General features: G+C 35.4%; 2 protein-coding genes across 2 annotated transcripts in view; one reads left to right on the top strand and one right to left on the bottom strand.

The window, feature by feature from the left end:
* Window positions 1–1426: 1426 nt before the first annotated feature.
* On the top strand, window positions 1427–10166 carry LOC125673973 (putative methyltransferase C9orf114 homolog). Its single transcript, XM_048910936.2, has 4 exons — window positions 1427–1585; window positions 2139–2378; window positions 4928–5269; window positions 7101–10166. The coding sequence occupies exons 1-4, from the start codon at window positions 1535–1537 to the stop codon at window positions 7593–7595; spliced, it is 1128 nt and encodes a 375-aa protein (XP_048766893.2). The 5' UTR covers window positions 1427–1534; the 3' UTR covers window positions 7596–10166.
* The window catches only part of LOC125673971 (PH-interacting protein-like), a 41300-nt gene continuing 29189 nt past the window's right edge, over window positions 7815–19925 (bottom strand). The window contains exons 25-35 of the mRNA XM_048910934.2: window positions 19694–19805; window positions 19108–19169; window positions 18595–18868; window positions 18010–18135; window positions 17456–17564; window positions 16711–16875; window positions 16013–16165; window positions 15363–15511; window positions 14665–14912; window positions 11858–12001; window positions 7815–11525 (exon numbers count right to left, since the gene is read on the bottom strand). Coding sequence (XP_048766891.2) covers window positions 10942–11525; window positions 11858–12001; window positions 14665–14912; window positions 15363–15511; window positions 16013–16165; window positions 16711–16875; window positions 17456–17564; window positions 18010–18135; window positions 18595–18868; window positions 19108–19169; window positions 19694–19805 — 2126 coding nt within the window. The 3' untranslated portion in view covers window positions 7815–10941. The remainder of the gene's footprint in view (window positions 11526–11857; window positions 12002–14664; window positions 14913–15362; window positions 15512–16012; window positions 16166–16710; window positions 16876–17455; window positions 17565–18009; window positions 18136–18594; window positions 18869–19107; window positions 19170–19693; window positions 19806–19925) is intronic.

Below are 19925 nucleotides of genomic sequence, written 5' to 3'. Positions count from 1 at the left end.
AGAAGTCCATTCACACCTTTAGAAGTTTCGCTAAAATTATCAGCGACCCTACCTACTTCCCAGACTATAAAACTTGTAAGTTTACATAATCATAAGCTGTCATCGTACACAAACTGTGCGAGTTTGCCTTTCTTTGCTCTGGTCAGTAACTGTTCTTGGCTGGGTCTGTCCCTCAAATTACTGTCAAGGTGGTTTTTAAACGACTCCACATTTTTCGTATACACAAAACTTCGTTTGGTAGGTCATTCGGAGCATAGCGTTTGGACATACTTAATTGAAGACCTACAAGTAAGTGAAGACTTTAGGCAGACGCGTACTGTAATCTTTTCAATATGGATTAGATATGTACACTATATATAACAAACCAAATTAAAACTCTTACGAATAGTAATTTTACCTAATTGAAGAACTATTCAATTAATTGAAGACTTGGGGAAGACCCACATAATATCATACTATATAGGCCTACTGAATCACAGGCAATTGTATCGTTTGGGTTCGAATTTGCTATTAAAGTACTTTAAATTCGAACCCAAACGATATAATTGCTTGTGCTAAAGAGTAATTTAATAGTAAATTCGAACCCAAGCGAATGTATATTGAATGTGATGTTATACTCTAGTTCACTATGGTTTATATTTCTCGGTCTTCATTTCACAATTTGATATCATCCTTGTGTTCTGTTGTGTTCAGAACACCAGTGTATGTACGAGCACTGCAATCCTAGTAAATTAATAAATAAATTACATTGCCTTTTTTAAAGAAAAAATATATACATATTCATATACTCCATATGCGTGGCACATACATTCTAAAATTAAATGCTTCCAATGCATGGCTTCACCCCACGGGACTCATGTACAGAGATGAACACAGTCTTGAACGTTATTTTGAATCGCTGTAAAATGAGGAGATTAGTCAAACAAAATCATCATGCAATATACTTTATTTTTAAACCCCAAGAGTTTGACCACTGGATTTCCACCAGTTCACCCAATTTTTGCTATTTAAAAAGCTGAAAAATGTCTACAATGTCCATATATATAGTTTAGCCAGAAAAATGTAGTACATCCCAGTGCGCCCCCCTTAAATCCGCCACTGATTATTCTCTTTATCATCTTTGGCTTTTTATTTGTTGGCTTCTCGTTCACCCGAAAGTTGCAATCCCCCTTTGGTTAAATAATTTAAACAATCATTGCCATCTTGCGGTCTGCACTCCCCATTTTTCCCCCCTCTTTTTGGGTGAAAAGGATAGATTCTACCATTGGATTGAATACACCCCGTTCCATTCTTATCACGATGAATCCAAACTGGGTTAGGATCGAAGAAATTCAAGGTTTAACCAGATTTATCTCGTTTGAAAGTTGAAATTGCTTTTTATTTGATTTCGGCTGAAAATAATTTCATTTATCGCCCTTATGTTGTTCCGTATTCTTGGAAGGATTGGAACTCTTCATGATATTGAAAACAAATTTAGTGTATGGTGGAAATTTGGAAGGAAAGTGGGTAAACACTGGAACACGTGTGACGAGAAATGGAGAAAGAGAAGAATGCAGAAATTAGTTATAAACGAAATGAAGAACAGGTGACATTTAGATACTGTATAGTTGTTTAAAACGATTTTGTATTTGTGCTTAGATATCACAAAGGTTTGTCACAAATTTACCGTCTCTAGTCTAAATATTCAGCCTCGACAAATCTCGCTGAGATTACATGTAGACCAAGTACATGGTACATTGAAAATGGCTGATAACTTATAAAGGAACAAAAAGGAAAGGTGAAAAAATAAAAACAAAACTTGTATATGAAATGTCTCCGTCAGTATTGCATTAAATCCATGAAAAGTTGCTCATGTTTTGCAAAATAAAAGATTGTGAATTCTAACAAGAATTGTTTGTTATATGATAATGAATTTTCAAAGTATCCATACATGCATAGATTAGATAAAGTGATAGACACCTTTTATGTTTTGGACAAATATGATTTTCTCACTTTAGCACAGCAGCATTTTTCTCCAAATAGTTCACTTTTATATCAATATTCTTTTTACTATTACTAGCATACATTGAATACCAAACCATGAGGGCATAGTGTTAAACTGCCTGTAGTTATTGAATTGTTATAATTTTCTTACTAAGAAGAAGGATTGGAAGAAAATACATGAAGAAAGAAAGGCACAGAAAAGGAAATGGAAGGAGGAAAAGCTGCTGAAGAAGATGGAGAAGGAAGCCAAGCGACAGAAAGAGCAGGAAGATCTAAATCTGGAAAATGCTTCAGAGAAAAAAGGGGGACGACTGCACACCCTGTCCATAGCGCTGCCCGGGTCTATACTGGACAATGCACAATCACCAGAACTGAGAACTTATCTAGCAGGGCAGGTAATTAGTTGGATAAAGCAAATATATTAAATATATTGCTACATGGATATCCTCTAATCATGAAATCTTGATGCTGTTTCCACAACATTCATTCACATTAAATATCAAATCAACCATGCTAGTCCACCTCAAATGTCACTCATTGAAAGTAGGTTCATTTCTGAATCAATTATAATTGTGATTGTGATTATGAAGGACACAGGATACACAGAGAAATTTATTATATTTTGTAAAACTATTTGTAAATGTTTTTAAAATATTGCTAAGAACTCATATTTACCACTAAATGTTCCTATGAAACCACCTTTATTTTTGCATTATTCACAAATCTTTTACTTGAAACATTACACAAAAATTTAAATCTTTAAAAACAGCTTTTTATTGGTGCATTTCATGTATTGATGACCGATTTACGTTGTTGTTTGATCAAATAATAGAAAATCCCAGTTAAACACAGCAAAATCTAACTTTATTTGATGCTTCCAAAATCTTCTGTATCCTATGACTATAAGCAGTATTCTTCCTCATATTTTTTTAGGGAGGATGTGAGAGTGTCAAAACAAATATTGAACCACGCTGGTGAAAAAAAAAAAATCATTGTTGTAACTTACTATTGTGGGAAATGGGGAATCAATAAAGCTGAAAAGTTCACTGTTAATTGTAGTCTTCACTAAAAAACTACCGTATATATACCGTACGGGTCTAAAATTTGGCGATTTGCTGGCTCGAAGTAGACTTGCTCAAGTCTCTATGTTTAATAATCAGTGCTCTCTTTAATACTTTTTTATAAAATAAATGCCACAAATTATGTTTGGTGACATTAAGTATGGTAGAGAGCAGATGAATTTGGACGAAATAAAAACAACATAGAGACTTGAACAAGTCTAGGCTCAAAGATATGCTAATAATTTTAGTGGACAAGGAAGAGTTATCTCTCTTACGAAAACTAAAAGTAGCATTTGTGGGCCTACTCCTTTTGGGGGAAAGCTAAAATAAGCCAGATTTATTACCCCGCTATCTAACCACTAAAATAAGCCAGATTTATTACCCCGCTATCTAACCACTAAAATAAGCCAGATTTATTACCCCGCTATCTAACCACTAAAATAAGCCAGATTTATTACCCCGCTATCTAACCACTAAAATAAGCCAGATTTATTACTCCGCTATCTAACCACTAAAATAAGCCAGATTTATTACCCCGCTATCTAATCACTAAAATAAACCAGATTTATTACCCCGCTATCTAACCACTAAAATAAGCCAGATTTATTACCCCGCTATCTAACCACTAAAATAAGCCAGATTTATTACCCCGCTATCTAACCACTAAAATAAGCCAGATTTATTACCCCGCTATCTAACCACTAAAATAAGCCAGATTTATTACCCCGCTATCTAACCACTAAAATAAGCCAGATTTATTACCCCGCTATCTAACCACTAAAGTAAGCCAGATTTATTACCCCGCTATCTAACCACTAAAATAAGCCAGATTTATTACTCCGCTATCTAACCACTAAAATAAGCCAGATTTATTACTCCGCTATCTAACCACTAAAATAAGCCAGATTTATTACCCCGCTATCTAACCACTAAAATAAGCCAGATTTATTACCCCGCTATCTAATCACTAAAATAAACCAGATTTATTACCCCGCTATCTAACCACTAAAATAAGCCAGATTTATTACCCCGCTATCTAACCACTAAAATAAGCCAGATTTATTACCCCGCTATCTAACCACTAAAATAAGCCAGATTTATTACCCCGCTATCTAACCACTAAAATAAGCCAGATTTATTACCCCGCTATCTAACCACTAAAGTAAGCCAGATTTATTACCCCGCTATCTAACCACTAAAATAAGCCAGATTTATTACCCCGCTATCTAACCACTAAAATAAGCCAGATTTATTACCCCGCTATCTAACCACTAAAATAAGCCAGATTTATTACCCCGCTATCTAATCACTAAAATAAACCAGATTTATTACCCCGCTATCTAACCACTAAAATAAGCCAGATTTATTACCCCGCTATCTAACCACTAAAATAAGCCAAATTTATTACCCCACTATCTAACCACTAAAATAAGCCAAATTTATTACCCCACAGAAAAAAAAAACCCTGCCATGCAGTATCAAGTCTACATTAAGTCAATTCAAGTGCTGTACCCTATAAATTCAAATTTGTTGAACAGTGCCTTCTGTCCTTGAGTAATGCAGGGTCACAATATTTATAAGTTTCAAACAGGAATTGTGTAAACAGTAAGGTTTAAAATGTTGCCAGGTATAGAAACATCTTGGTTTATTTATTCTAAAAGTCAGATTAATTCACCAAGGCCATATCTCATTATCCTTGTCACAATATAAGTGGAAAGTTTGAATTCGGGATCTACAGGAGAAGTACTAAGATAATTTCATATATTGTCAAATAAAGAAACCTCTTCATGTCTGCATGATGTGCTATCTATAACTGTTTGTTAGCCATCGTAAGTTGTGTATCATAGTTATTATGTATTTAACAAAAGAATTCTCGCATTCAGATTGCAAGAGCAGCAGTCATCTTCAACATTGATGAGATTATTATCTTTGACGAGGTATTCTCCAAGGAATCCTCCGTGGAGGGTCAATTCCAGGGAATTGGTAAAAAAGGCCAGGCTAATATCCAGATGGCCCGCATTCTCCAGTATCTGGAGTGTCCGCAGTACCTCAGGAAATCGTTCTTCCCGCATCACAAGGATCTCCAGTATGCAGGGATATTGAACCCCCTAGACAGCCCCCACCACATGAGAGCGGAGGACGAGCTACCTTACAGAGAGGGAGTGGTGCTGAATAAACCTGTCAAGGCAGGGAGAGGGTCACTGGTCAATTGTGGACTAGGCAAGGTAAGAAATGACAAGTGCTTGAAATCCTATGTACAGCTTCGAGTTGTTCAAGGTTATTTTTAAGATTTTATAAAGGATGACCCCCTTTTATTTTTATGTTGAAAGGTCATCAGGTTATGGACATACATGTATTGTAAGAAATTGTTGTCAGGTATTTCAAAATATTATTTATGAGATACTTCACATGAATTGGTCTTTGTAACTGAGGAATGAATGTTCCCTTTCGGAGCAGAGGTCAAGGTCACCAGGTCATATATCTTAAAATGTGATATTTGAGCTATAGCAATAAAACTTCATTTCTCTGACTGAAGGATGAACCCCAGTTTTTTTTTTTGTTGTTTATTTTGTTTTGTAGATTCAAGGTCACCAAGATAAATATTGTAAGAAATGACCCCTGCATAAAATCTAATATCAACACTGAGCTTTCAGAATGAAGAGTGTATCTGATTTAAAAGTGATCCTTATTGTTTTGTAGCTCAAACTCGAGGGTCAAGGTCACAAACCAGCGATTTTTTTCTACCCACTGGTACTGGTACACATTCAATTGGGAAAAATAGCGTCAAAATCGAACAAATTGGGAATTTTCTACCAATGTATCGGCAAATGATTTCAACTAAAAGAAAAGAAAAAAAAGAACAAAACAAGAAGTAGTCATCCCTTTAAAAAATATTACCGGAGTATTTGCTGTTGTGATGCATAAGGAATCGTCGTAGCCTCATTTTAGAATCGTCGTAGCTCTACAAAACACGTGCACTGCCATGATCTGTACTTTCGATTTAATACTGGAAGTGAACATTTTAGTTAACTTGTTCAACGTTTCAGACTAACTGTAAGTAAATTACGATGTCAGTGGTCTATTTTTTGCAGGTAAATTGGGAATTTTTAGTCTCAAAATTGGGAAAAATCAATGGTTTTTGGCATTGGGAATGGTAGTTTATCGGTACAAGTTATATAAGGAAACAAATCACTGCAAACCCACATATTTCTAAGATTTATTTGTGAATTACAATAAAAGAAAGATCTTTTAAATGTATTCCCCAGGTGTAGAATCAAATTTACGGAAGTTGCTTGTTGTTTTTACTAGTATTAATTTCATGGTTTAGAGAGAGCATTTGATATACATGTGTGTATATATATATATATATATATATATATATATATATATATATAAAAGCACAAAAACCCAACAACACCCTACTTTCTTAAAGTGTCGGATCTGAGAAGATACAAGGCCAGTAAAGAAATTTATAAAAGCACTGAAAAGGCCACGACACTGTTGGTTATTTAAAACTCAAATTTTCGACGCAACCCGCGTCTTTATCAAGAGACATAAATTACATAAACAAATAACACACAAAAACGACAAGTATCGATAAACTACATTGGTGAGAAGAGTGATACACTATTGTACTGAGTGATAAAAATGGTGGTGGTTACGTTGTAAAGCGTGTTTACTGACTATGGTTTAGAGAGACTCTCTAAACCATAGTCAGTAAACACGCTTTACAACGTAACCACCACCATTTTTATCACTCAGTACAATAGTGTATCACTCTTCTCACCAATGTAGTTTATCGATACTTGTCGTTTTTGTGTGTTATTTGTTTATGTAATTTATGTCTCTTGATAAAGACGCGGGTTGCGTCGAAAATTTGAGTTTTAAATAACCAACAGTGTCGTGGCCTTTTCAGTGCTTTTATATATATATATATATATATATATATATACACACACATGTACCAGCATCTACAAGTACACTACATCCCAAAGTACTGTAATTTTCTCAGGTACCAAGAGAAAATGCATATATACACGTTTTGTAACATTTCAGCAAGATGTACAAATAGACAAACTTCTACAGCCCGGAGTTCGAGTGACCGTCAGAATTAACCAATACGATCCCTCTAGGAGGATACTGAAGGGGCGCGTTGTGTCTCCATCTGCTCCCCGGGAAGACATGGGCCTATATTGGGGATACTCAGTCAGGCTGGCGAAAAGTCTCGGAACAGTGTTTACAGAGAGCCCTTACGAGGAAGGCTACGACTTTACCATTGGTACGTCTGAGAAGGGTGACAGTGTTGACACAGTTAAAATAGATAAGACAGATTTCAGGCATGCACTGATTGTGTTTGGTGGCGTACAGGGACTTGAGGCTAGTTTGGAATCGGATGAAGCTTTGGGAATGGACGATCCAAGCCTGTTGTTTCAGTATTATGTGAACACGTGTCCTCACCAGGGCAGTAGGACGATTCGAACTGAGGAGGCCATTCTTATTAGCCTTGCATCCCTCCGAACACAATTACAAGGCAAATGGACGCCACAATAATAATCCGTGTACATTGTATTTGAGTATGAAAATTATATTGAATGTATTGGCAGCTAAAAAGGACAGTTGTGACTGTCAAATGATGCAGAAAAAAAATTAATTCATATAAAATATATTTAAAAGTACATTTGCATTGGGGTATATCCTCTTCCAATTCATGTAATATTAACATGTCTAGACTGTCTCTGCTTCCGTAGTCAACACACGAATTACAACATGAAAAGTTTTCATTGTTTATTGGACATTAAACATTATGTATCAAAAAGTTTGTAAATGTATAATAAAGCAACAATTTTTCTCAACACGGAAAAATAACAAAAATAAATCACACATTCCACAAGCAGTCAATCTAACCCTTACTCCGATTCAGTCGCATCAGATTTTGTATTCAGGCAGTGAATTCCTAGTTTTGGTGAGAAAAAATAAGGTTTTATCAATAGACAATGGATTTTGATTCGCTCTTGCTTTTGCAAGTTTTGCACCTAATAAAAAATCCAAGTTTTCACTGTATGTACATGTATAATAGGAGAATTGGTTGATTCAAACAATGTTAAAAAACATCATACCAAACAGTATACAGAAAATTTGTATTTAAAACAAAGAAAAATATTAATTCCTACAATCTACATTTTGTAAATATATTTATCAGATTAAGATATTTTAGTGTAAAAAAAACCCACATTACTATCTTTGAAGAAAGAAATTAAACCTAATATCATGCTTTCCATTTCACCAGTACATTCTTTTAAACAGCATTGTGTGTTGGAGATCAATGAAAAGTTTAGAGCAAATCAAGAAAATCTTTCCTGGTAAGAATGAAAGCACTTTGTTTAAGAACTTGCATAGAAGTTCTGAAAGGAAAATGATATTGTGAAATGGTGATGTTTTTTTGGCACTGTACTATTGCATTTGTTGTTGCAATATCTTCTGCTGAATGTTGAATGAAATTATGATGGGTCAGAACGGAAGACAAAAATGACGAGGAAACGAGAGCTACTGTTAGTATATCTGAACTACTGCTAAAGGTCAGCGGGGTCATGCACGAGTGAATCTGTCAATGCAATATCTAATAACATTAATTAGCAAGTTCTATCAATATACATTCTTTATTAAAAGTGTATTACAAAATGGTAATTCTGTATTTGAAATTCAATTATTCCATGAATCATTGCAACACAATAGCAATACCGATTAAGAAGAGAGAAGGAGAGATGTGTGTATGGGTTGCATCTCACTAAATTATACTATGCAATTTTCTCGTAAATGGTTCTGCAGTAATTTGACAACAAAGTTTGGGTGTAGAAATCCAATAGGGGCAGGGTATTGTACATATATCACTATTTCAGTGTATTTGTAAAATCAAAGATGTACTGACTATTTGGCATGTCATGTTTAATATCTACTTTGTTCTATGATTAAGAATTTTGTGTTGTAGCACAAAACATAAAGTAATAATTTTGCTTTCAACATCAAAGGTGCTAAAATATAAATCCTGTTTAAAGAATGGGTTCTTGTCATCAATCAGACAGATATTAAGAATATATGCCCTAAACTGTATATGCATCCTCTTGAGTTTTGAACGATGTGGGTCATGGAGCCTCATGACTCTTTTTTACTGACACTTATAACATTTAATGCTAAAATTGGGTCTGGGGAAATTGAATTTTAGGGGCCTATATTTTTGGTAAATCAACTGTGCAGTAAAATATCACTGGAACATCCTCTCATTTGAAAAATTTGGAAGTAATGACTTATTGGGACAAAATCAAATCAAGAAAAGATTTCCCGTACTATGGTAAGAAATCGTAATTGACAAAAGTGACAGAGTATAGTAAAATGTTTGATATCTTGAACCTGCTACCCCTCTAGAGGCTATTTAAAATGCCCTACCCATAATATTATCCAAAGAAAAAGATCTAGAAAATCATTTTACCTTTCTTAAATGATCCATTACCCCTTCTTTATTTTAATATACTGTTGTTGTTAAATAAAAACTTCCAAAAACAGTAGTACGGAAACAATCTAAATTTATCAGAGGAAATTCGGTCTACCTTATATATATCTTGTTTGCCAATGTTTATTCATTCTGCTATGCAAACAGACATGTTCATGCATAGTGATTATGCTGCAAATTAAAATAAATTTTAAATGAAACACAATTATATTTAAGTCATATCTGCTGTAATGGAATTTCAAGTTATTAGGGCAACCTTGACGCAAAAACCAAGACCCACAACACCTACTTTTCTGGGTCTCAAAAGAATGTATACATTCTACAGTTGTCGCATAAAAATATATCTCAGTGCGTTCAATCGATGTGAAAAGAATCCATTCCTTAATAGGTACACAGATGGCACAACTTTGAACTCCTTGGTTGTGAAACATAAGTTATCATATTACTAGGAACACCATAAAATTAACTTTTCTATCACTAGGTATTCATACTAATTGTGTTCTTAATTCATAATTCATGATTTCAATAAAATATCACAGTTCCTGTGAATTAAAATGGGGGTCAAATTATTCATGATGTGAGTATATATGTTACAAAATAAATAAATGTAAAATGTATATTAAAGACTTGTCCTTGTAACGCTGCTGTACAAATGCTGTTAACATGGATACATTGCAAACCGAAGATCCCGAAAAATCTATACTCATTTCACAGGTAATTACTAATTTCTAAATCCGAAATAGCGAGGACAATAAAAGGAAACATTACAATCTCAGAAGAAGCAGAATGTACACAAAACTGTCTCCACAGCTTGAGGTAATTGTGTAGTTTAATGAGGTATGAAGACTTAGAAATCTAGCCAACAGTAACCATGTACACTATGTTTGTCCCAGTAACATTCTATGGTCCTTTAACCTTTTGATTCTAAAGAGAAAGTGCTTCCTTATTCGCAACTTGCCCTTGTACATGTTCCGGTATTCATAAAAATTTCGTGAACCAATTTACATCAGTCCTTGCTTCTAAAAACTACAAGTATGTTACACTACATTGTATTTATGCATCTGGCAATATTTCACAGGGCAGGCAAGTGAGCTTGTGCCCAGAAAATAATGTGTATCATCCTCATTCACAAGACTTCTAAGCTTGCATATGCACATGTAAATGGATGTTACCAAAATCTGTTCATACTAACTCTTCTAAAAATCTTGATAACCAATTCTAAAATGCTTTCTGGGGCAAAAACAGATGCTGGAATTTTCAATAGCCACCAGCTCTGAAGCTTGAGGGTAAATTTCATTAGAATGATTACAGTGAGTACATTTAATTCATGAAATGTGAACACATTCCTCGTGGTCTGGCAGTGTCAACATCTGATGTTGAACCTGCCATCTGTTATTGTTTAAGACTAGCCATGGCCCGTGGAGTAAGCTTCCTGATTCGGCCCCTACTACTTCTCATAACCTCTGAATTTCCATCAGACTCTTCAGTGTCACTGTCTTCATCAGACACCATAATACGAGCCCTCTTTCTAGTCCTGTGTGAAGATGACACACTACTGTCACCATATTCATAATCACTATCTTCTTGATAACGGACGGTTCGTTTTCCCTGATTCCTAGTTCGTCGAGTTCCTGAGGTACCTGCTTTCTCGCGTCCCTTCCCTCCTTGATTTTTGTTCAGTTTACTTCTACCGGAGTCAAGTTCAGTTCGTAATCGAGGAGCCATTCGCTTTGGAGGTGCTTTTGGGCTTTGTTCAGAGTCACTTGACTTAGAGTCGGATTCCGTTTTTGAGTCTGATGATGATTCTGATGATGAGTCGTTAGATGCTGCTGCTGATCCCTTGTCACTGGACTGTGACTCGGAGTCCGATTCTGAGTAAGATCCACTCTTCTTGAAGTGTTTAACCTTGATGGACCCTGTAGATGCTCGAGTTGTGTAATGGTTTTTTGAATTTCCATTTGTTAAAAGCCTTTTACCTGCAAAGAGGACAGGAAAATACAGTTGGTAATGAGTTTAAAAATCCATGCAAGATGATTTTAAAATCAAACTACAATATGATTTGTGATGATTTTAAAATTAAACTACAATATGATTTGTGATGATTTTAAAATCAAACTACAATGATTTGTGATGATTTTAAAATCAAACTACAATACATTGGTACATGTGTATGAATATTCAGCTTATTCATAGGCTTACTTTTAAATACCAACTGATTACACAATGCCTGAAAAATTCACATGCATCAAAACTTGCCCCATATAATACAAACTTTACATCCACACCACCAGTATTCTATTTTACTTACCCTTGCCCTTGGTTGACCTTGAGACGTTGCGGACAGCTGGCTCTTCCTCCTCACTCTCTGTTTTATCATCGTCTGGTTCCTCCACTTCTTCCTCTATTTCAGTGTCAGAATCAAAGTGGTTGTTCTCCACCACTGGCTTCCTTACTGTACACAAATATATACAGTGTCAATGTTATACATTATCCCAGCATTAATACAGGGTGTTATTATCCCAGCATCAATACAGAGTGTTATTATCCCAGCATCAATACAGAGTGTTATATTATCCCAGCATCAATACAGAGTGTTATTATCCCAGCATCAATACAGAGTGTTATATTATCCCAGCATCAATAAAGAATGTTATTATCCCAGCATCAATACAGAATGTTATTATCCCAGCATCAATACAGAATGTTTTATATTATCCCAGCATTAATACATAGTGTTATATTATCCCAGCATTAATACATAGTGTTATATTATCCCAGCATCAATACATAGTGTTTTATATCATTCCAGCATTAATAATCCCAGCATTTATAACATTTTATATAATTCCAGTGTTTTACACAATTATAGCATTCATAGTGTTAATGCAATCCACAAAAATGACAGATGCCATGTGAACACTTCCTATAAATATAAATCTCTCAGCAGTACATAATGTACACATACATGTACAATGATGATGACGTACACATATAATAAGGCTTTAATATTTCAAAAAACATTGAGATCAAGGAGGCTATCCTGCATCATCCACAAAAACAAGGACTTTAATTCTATTCTATTGTGGCTTAGAAATATACAGCCAATCGTTCTCCTATGCAGCTAGGAATTAATATCAAAACACAAAGTGCAAGTGAGATGTGTATCAATTTTCTAATAATTTTCTTATGGTAATTTATGATATGTATATTGTGATTAAAACTTCAATTTTCAAATATCAATTTTTGAGTAGCAATGCAGTAAGAACTGCTAAATCCATGAAATTCTACTAAAAACAAAATTGAACAATAAAACATTGTAGATTCTACAGTAGTCATTAACCCAAGATGTTCGAAGGATGTACTATGTCATGATAGGTGTTGGAAGAAAAGAGAACCCCAACTACTCCGACCGTCAAGCAAACGTAAATATTTGTACCTACGGCTGGTGACATCTCTACATGAGTGAAAAATCAATATATGCACCCAGGGGTGCACGAGCCGACAGGGTTCCAAATTACCGCTCGCCCACTTGCATTGCCGACTAAACTTTGCTTGTGGGCACCCAAAATCTTCGTTCTCGTCGCCCACTTTGGTGACCGTAAATGTCCGATCAACATTTTTCTTTCCGACCGATCCGAGTCCTATTATAATTGAAGTTCAAATTACGGTTGAGGTTTTGCCACTTGGTGAGACATTCATGATTCCTGGGGTATCAAACCTTCCAAAATGTATTTAAACCAGAAGTTGAACAACGCAAGGGTTACTTCAAACGAAAAGAAAGTGTCTGCTTTTAACCAAAGTGGAAAGAAGGGGAAATATGGCTCGATGACGGCAAAAAGGGGATGACGTGCTGTGTGTACAAAACATGACACGAAAGGTCCAGTCGTTGTGACAGCTTGCCCAAGTTATAAACTTGACAGCATCGTAAAGCTGAGAAATTTTGAAAAACACAAAAAGTCTGAAGAAACGTGTGTTAAAGTCAGACGCCGCGAAGATCATAAAGTTGCTAGGTTGATGAAATGAGAGTGGAAATGAGAGAGGTATTTGAAAGAATTACGGAGAAGGAAACGGAATTTAAATATTGATATTTTAATTTTTTAAAATAAATTGCAATGTGACCTGATGTTTCTTTTTTCTTGTAAAAAAAAAACCCATGTTATTCAATTTCATGATATGTGTGGGCTACTAAAATTTCATGTGGGCTAAAAGGATTTCTTATTCTGGGGCCCACTTGGCCCCTAAGGTATTCAGTCGAAGTTGGAACCTTGGCCGAGTTGCATAGGATGCATTGTAAAGTCAGGAATGATGTGGCATATTTATAATTGTGAAGAACTAATTTAAGTTTTAAACTTTTCGAGTTACTGTCCAGAAACCATATTTGTCTGAAGTTTTCAATCTATTTTCGGTCACTGTGACCTTGACCTTCTATCTCCAAAATCAATAGGGGCCTTGCTTTGCTGGTATCCAACAATATATTCAAGTTTCATTTGATTCAAATTAAATTTTTTCGAGTTATCCTGAAACCAAATTTTTTTGGAATTTTAAATCTATTTTTGGTCACTGTGACCTTGACCTTTGACCTATTGTCTCCCAAATCAATAGGGGTCTTCCTGACCTGGTACATAACAATATCTTTAAGCATCATTTGATTCGGATTTAAACTTCCTGAGTTATCATCCGGAAACCAAATTTTTCTGAAATTTTCATTCTATTTTCAGTCACTGTGACCTTGACCTTTGACCATTTTTCTCCAAAATTAATAGGGGTCTTCCTTACTTGGTACTCAACAATATATCAAAGTTTCATTTGATTAGATTCTAAACTTTTCGAGTTATCATCCGGAAACCAATGGTTGACGCCCAACTGCCTGCCTCATCAAAAATAACTGAGTTCAACTTCGTTGCAACTCTGCTAAAAATTCTCGAACGGGATGTAAAACAAAATAAAAACTTAGAATCTGTGACCTGAAACATTATTTTCTATCCTTGATGTTACTATCAATCATTATCACCAATGTATAGCTTTGAAATAGAATAACTACCTCACAGATCTGCAACTTAAAACACAACTAATATTACAAGTGGAAATTAATTGCATTTTCTGTGCTGTACCGACCTGGCCTCTTTCTTGGGGAAGATGTCTTCGCCTTAACTGGTGCGTAATCTTCATCATCATCATCATCCTCCATTTCAACATCATCCACCTCTATGATGGTGGCAGATGTGTTGAGATCAGAGTCCTGAGTGTTTTCTGGGGTCCTAGAGGTGGAAGGTCCAGCTTCACCATTGAGAGAACTAGCTCGGATGTTGGATGACGCAGCAGTAGCTGCCATTCGTCGTGGCTGACTTCTACAACTCCTGGTGCTGAATCAGAAAGATTCAAAATGAAATGTCTGGTGAACAAGGTGTTTGTGAAATACTATACCCCTGAGCATGGTCAAGTCAAATTTGGCAAATAGTATTATAGGTTTGATGATGATTTCTCAGTTCAACAAGAATGAAGTATCAATCTTGCATGGTTCAAAAGTTATGACCAAAGTTAAATATACAGCAAGTCAGAGAGAGCATACAATATGCCCCCTAATCTTTGACCTTAATGGGGGGGGGGGGGGGGGGGGGGGGAGCTAATTGTGACCAACAAACAGCTTTGAAATCTGTGCACAATGTCACTTGTAACATCAAACTCATCCACAACCCTCTCTTTTATGGCCTTTCTTGTGGCAATTAAGAAACAATTTTTCATATCGAGTAAGTTGAATAATTGCTGTTTACCTCAACTTCAGTCTGAAAATGTAGATCAGCAAAAGATCGTACCTGTATGCATTAGACATGTTAGAGTTGTAGTTGCTTTGAGATAGACGAGTTGAGATTTTTTTGTGCTTGATGGCCAAGTGCCATCCATTTATAATCTCCTTCATTTTCTCTTCCACCAAAGCAGACAATCTCAAGGTCATGGCATATATCTACAAGTACATGATGAAATTTAGAGTATGGTAAGGAATCCAATAAAAACTGTTAATTAATGCTATTTTGATAAATGATATCAACTACCTGTACAATAGACCTTGTTTTATCAAGAAAGAGAAAAATCTATTTCCCTCTGATATTTTATGCTAAATTATGAACTATAAACCAACAAAAGTATCTGAATCAGGGAAATTCAACGGAGCCTAGATTTTTTTTACTGACTCTGTACCATACTTCAAATACAATGAAATGACGATCTCCAGAGGAGATAATGGTTGGATCAAATATGACTGAAAAAATGTTTTGTCGTGACTGAAATCCTGTACATGTACTTAGTGTTGTCATGGCTTTACGTCTCTTCATGTTAATCATTGAACTGATAAAAAAAATCCTAACCATATACATGTAGATCCAACCCTTGTAGAAAATCAACATGGAAATTAAAAGACTTGCTTCAAGGTTTTATTTGGAGGGGGTGGGGCATAAGTGCCACTTACCCTGGAGCGTTTATTGGTGTTGAATATCTTGGAATTGGAGAAGATGAGCCTGAAGTCCTTGAAAAGATTGTTAGGGTTGGAATATCTATCACTCAACAAGTATTCTTTAACAGTGGAAAGATCCATGGGGTGCTCTACGATGTCGAAGTAATCCTGAAAAACAAAACACACTTACTGTAAATTTCAGTCATTTTCAGGTGTAACATGCAATTTTGAGATATTCACTATTTGTACACTGTAAGAAAGTCCCATAAATCTCGAAAAATCATTCAATTATGATGAAATGTAGTCTTCATTTGTAAATATATAGAAGTAATTATAAACCACAAATCAAATTTCAGCCTTCTAAATTAAAGCATAGCGAAAAAAGTCGGAAAAATTAAATTAGACACAAAGACCCATAAATCTCATAAAAATCACTCAACTGTGAAAAAACTTGATCTTGATCTGTACAAAACATACAATAGTAAACCCCATACTAAATTTCAGCTTCTTAGATCAAAGCATGGTGAAAAAAGTGCAGAAAACCAAGTGTGTCCGGACAGGCTGACTGACAGAAAGAGGGACAAACGGATGGACAGACAAAGAGGAAACCTATAGTCCCCTTCTCTTTCACTGGTACGGGACTAAAACATTTCTGTGAGGTACTTTTAAGATAATTATCTTATGGAATTTGCGTCTACCATTTCCAAACTTACTGGGAATTCATCTGGATTCACCGGGAACCTGAATGGATTAGAATCCTCACACTGAAACACTGTCTCCAGAAGGTTGAGGCAGTCGGACTTCCAGGAATCGGGCGTTTTGGTGACTGTGGGAGGGGACTTCTTCTTAGTGCTGGTGCTAGGCTTATTATCATCAAACTGAGAATAGATACACTACTTGTGTGACTGATTGCCTTCACTACATATAAACAATGTACATAAATACATGCAGCACAACATGTATAAAAACAGCTATTTCAAACAGAAATTGATTTACAGTTATCAGATATAAAGAGACAAGGCTTTTTAAATGTTCCAGTTTAATTAGTGTGACTTTAAGAGATTAAAAATATATCATGATTAAAGAAAAAAAAATACAACCCTTGTCTGTACATTGTACATGCATTTTGCATTAAATCAATATATTGTTGTAAGGATGAACATGACTGCTCCATTTAAAAAAATGCAGTAATATGAACACGCCTTAGAAGATGGTAAATTAAAGAAATGGCCTTACATGTTTGCATTTATTGCTGCCTGTAATGCCTTCTGAATCACTTAAATGTTTGTATTTATTGCTGCCTGTAATGCCTTCTGAATCACTTAAATGTTTGTATTTATTGCTGCCTGTAATGTCTTCTGAATCACTTACATGTTTGTATTTATTGCTGCCTGTAATGCCTTCTGAATCACTTAAATGTTTGTATTTATTGCTGCCTGTAATGCCTTCTGAACTTACATGTTTGTGTTTATTGCCTTCTGAATCACTTCCTGAGGACACACCCCCTATTTTCTCTTGATGACAGAGCTGATTAAGGATTGGCATGGGATCTATGCAGTCTGTGTCACTATAAACAGAAGCAGCTTATAGTCCAGCACTGTATACATTCATTAATAAACAGTCACTCGAAACGGTGGTTAAAAGCTCATTCAGAGAATTTAGTGCAATCACGTCAATGTTATGAATTTCTACATACAGTAAAGCATGTTAAGACAAAATTTTCAGTGTCAATAAACTTTGTGACATTTGTTCCCAAATCAGAGAATTTTGATTAAAACTGATATGAAAAATAAAATATACACCAAGACTTCGATTTAGCAATGACAATTTCTAGTCGAGTACCAAGTCGTGCATTATACATGTAGGTCTAAAAAAAAAATCCATAGCTAGACTCTAAACATGGAATATAAAAGACTAAGTATAAAACTTGATACATGCTGAAGAAAAAAGATTTTGAATGTAAAACATTTAAAAGTTGGAAGTTTTAAAATAGAGGAAATCCTGTATATTACCTAGTGAACGTGAGCAGGGCCTCCGTAAGAATTCTGGCACTTTTAACTATAGGAGTTCCTGGTTCGTTGAATGCTATGGCATTGTGCTCAATGTATCTGATGTCAAACTGGAGGGCATTCACTCTCCTACGAATATCAAGTACACAAAGATCAGACTCTATACCAACTACCAGTATCAATCTAATTCAATACTAGGCTTTTTCCTAGTTATAATGAACAGATTCTATAATGGTGTACAGACATTTTTGTGAATGTGCACCTGTTTTCACAGTACACAGAATTACATGTCTCTGTAAATGTATTTAATTTGAATCTTTACATTCAAAAAACTTCAATAGAGAGTTGAGAGAACTCCGATACTTTGGTTTCATAAATTTCCTGGGCATAAAATTTCCTGGATTTGGTCAACAAGTACAGATTGGATGAAATTTCATGGACCATATCTTTATGTTCTTCCTTCATCAGCAAAAACTGTACTTTGTTGACCATTGAATTTCATGATTTCGCACAACCACAAAAATATGTATCCAGTAAAAAATGATGAAATCACAGTATGTTCACTAATTGGAATACTCGACACTCTACCTGTAGAACCGATTCTCGAGTCTTGACTTAATGGTTGTGAGATCAATGAGATATTCTATAATGATAGCATAGATTGGGAAGGTGTTAAGGTCCACTGGGGTGAGGAATTGTTCGGCAATGGAATGCTGCATGACACTTTCCATTCCATGGGCGATACGGTCACACTCTGCATCCCGCCCACACACGGGCCACTCCCCCTTTACAGGAGTGTACATCAGGGACCGTAACTCCTGTGGCTGGACGGGCACAGAGGACTCATTACGAGCCGGCAGATCTGAAGGCAAAAATATTGTACAGTACAAACACCTGTAGCTACATTTTCCTGCTTGGAGAAAACAATACTAAGTGAGTAAATTTTAGACATAAATTTCTAGCATACACAAACATGTAATGTATCATATATTCAAGATTCAAAATAAAGCTGCACTTCTAGTCTGTACTGTGTTGAAAAGTAGTGCCAGTTAATTTTTGTTGTTAAAATATTCATAATAAATCTATGAGTAATTTTCTTACGGTCTTCATCCACTGGTTCCATATCCCATGGACTCAGTCTCTCTGTTTCACCATTGTCCCAGCTACAACAGATAGAATACCTGTCTAATACTAAGGTACATTTATCTGGTAGGTCTCAACATTTTATTACAAAGCAAAAGAAACATATCCAAAAATCAACAGCTAAAAATCTTATACATCTCTCACATAGATCTGATTTTCAATTTAATATCACACATTACAATGTATTTCAATACGTGTATATTTAGCATATACATGTATACCCACTTAACAGTCTGCAACAAATAGTAGTAACCTGTTACACAGGGTTTGAAATTAACAGTCATCCATTCACCATTTGCGACTGAATTTAAACTATTCGGAGTTAATGTCCCTCAAGTATTTTTCACTCAATTAGCGATGTCAGTAGCTTTGATTAAAGTGCCACAATATCAGACCTATGCTAGGTGCTATTCAATTCATCGCCACATTACTTGAATCAACAAAAGATGATGGTTTAACAAGAATTAATTGTACTTATTCCACAATGAAACAAATTACTGTGGCCTTTGTCAGTAACACTGGAACACATTAGTGAGATACTTACTTGACAATAAAACACTGGAACATACTGTCAGGGTAAATTGCTTCGTATGGACTCTGACTCACAATGGAGCCAAACCACCATGCATCATCAATCATGGATCGAAATCTGTCACCTACAATGTATAAAACAATAGAAGACATGTACGTACAGGTAAATGTAAATTTGTCCTCAGTCAATATCACTTCCCTGGGGAGGAGCAATCAATTTGTCTGAAAGTCAAGAACGGTTTTAT

Source organism: Ostrea edulis, chromosome 3, assembly GCF_947568905.1.
Source record: "Ostrea edulis chromosome 3, xbOstEdul1.1, whole genome shotgun sequence".
NCBI lineage: Eukaryota > Metazoa > Mollusca > Bivalvia > Ostreida > Ostreidae > Ostrea > Ostrea edulis.
The sequence above is the reverse complement of the archived record's forward strand: the minus strand, read 5'-3'. Positions and strand labels throughout refer to the sequence as shown.

Coding starts and splice junctions, on each gene's coding strand:
- LOC125673973 (XM_048910936.2), top strand. CDS start 1,535: ATGGAGAAAGAGAAGAATGCAGAAATTAGTTATAAACGAAATGAAGAA. Junction 1,586..2,138: donor ATAAACGAAATGAAGAACAG/GTGACATTTAGA, acceptor TTTCTTACTAAG/AAGAAGGATTGGAAGAAAAT. Junction 2,379..4,927: donor GAACTTATCTAGCAGGGCAG/GTAATTAGTTGG, acceptor TCTCGCATTCAG/ATTGCAAGAGCAGCAGTCAT.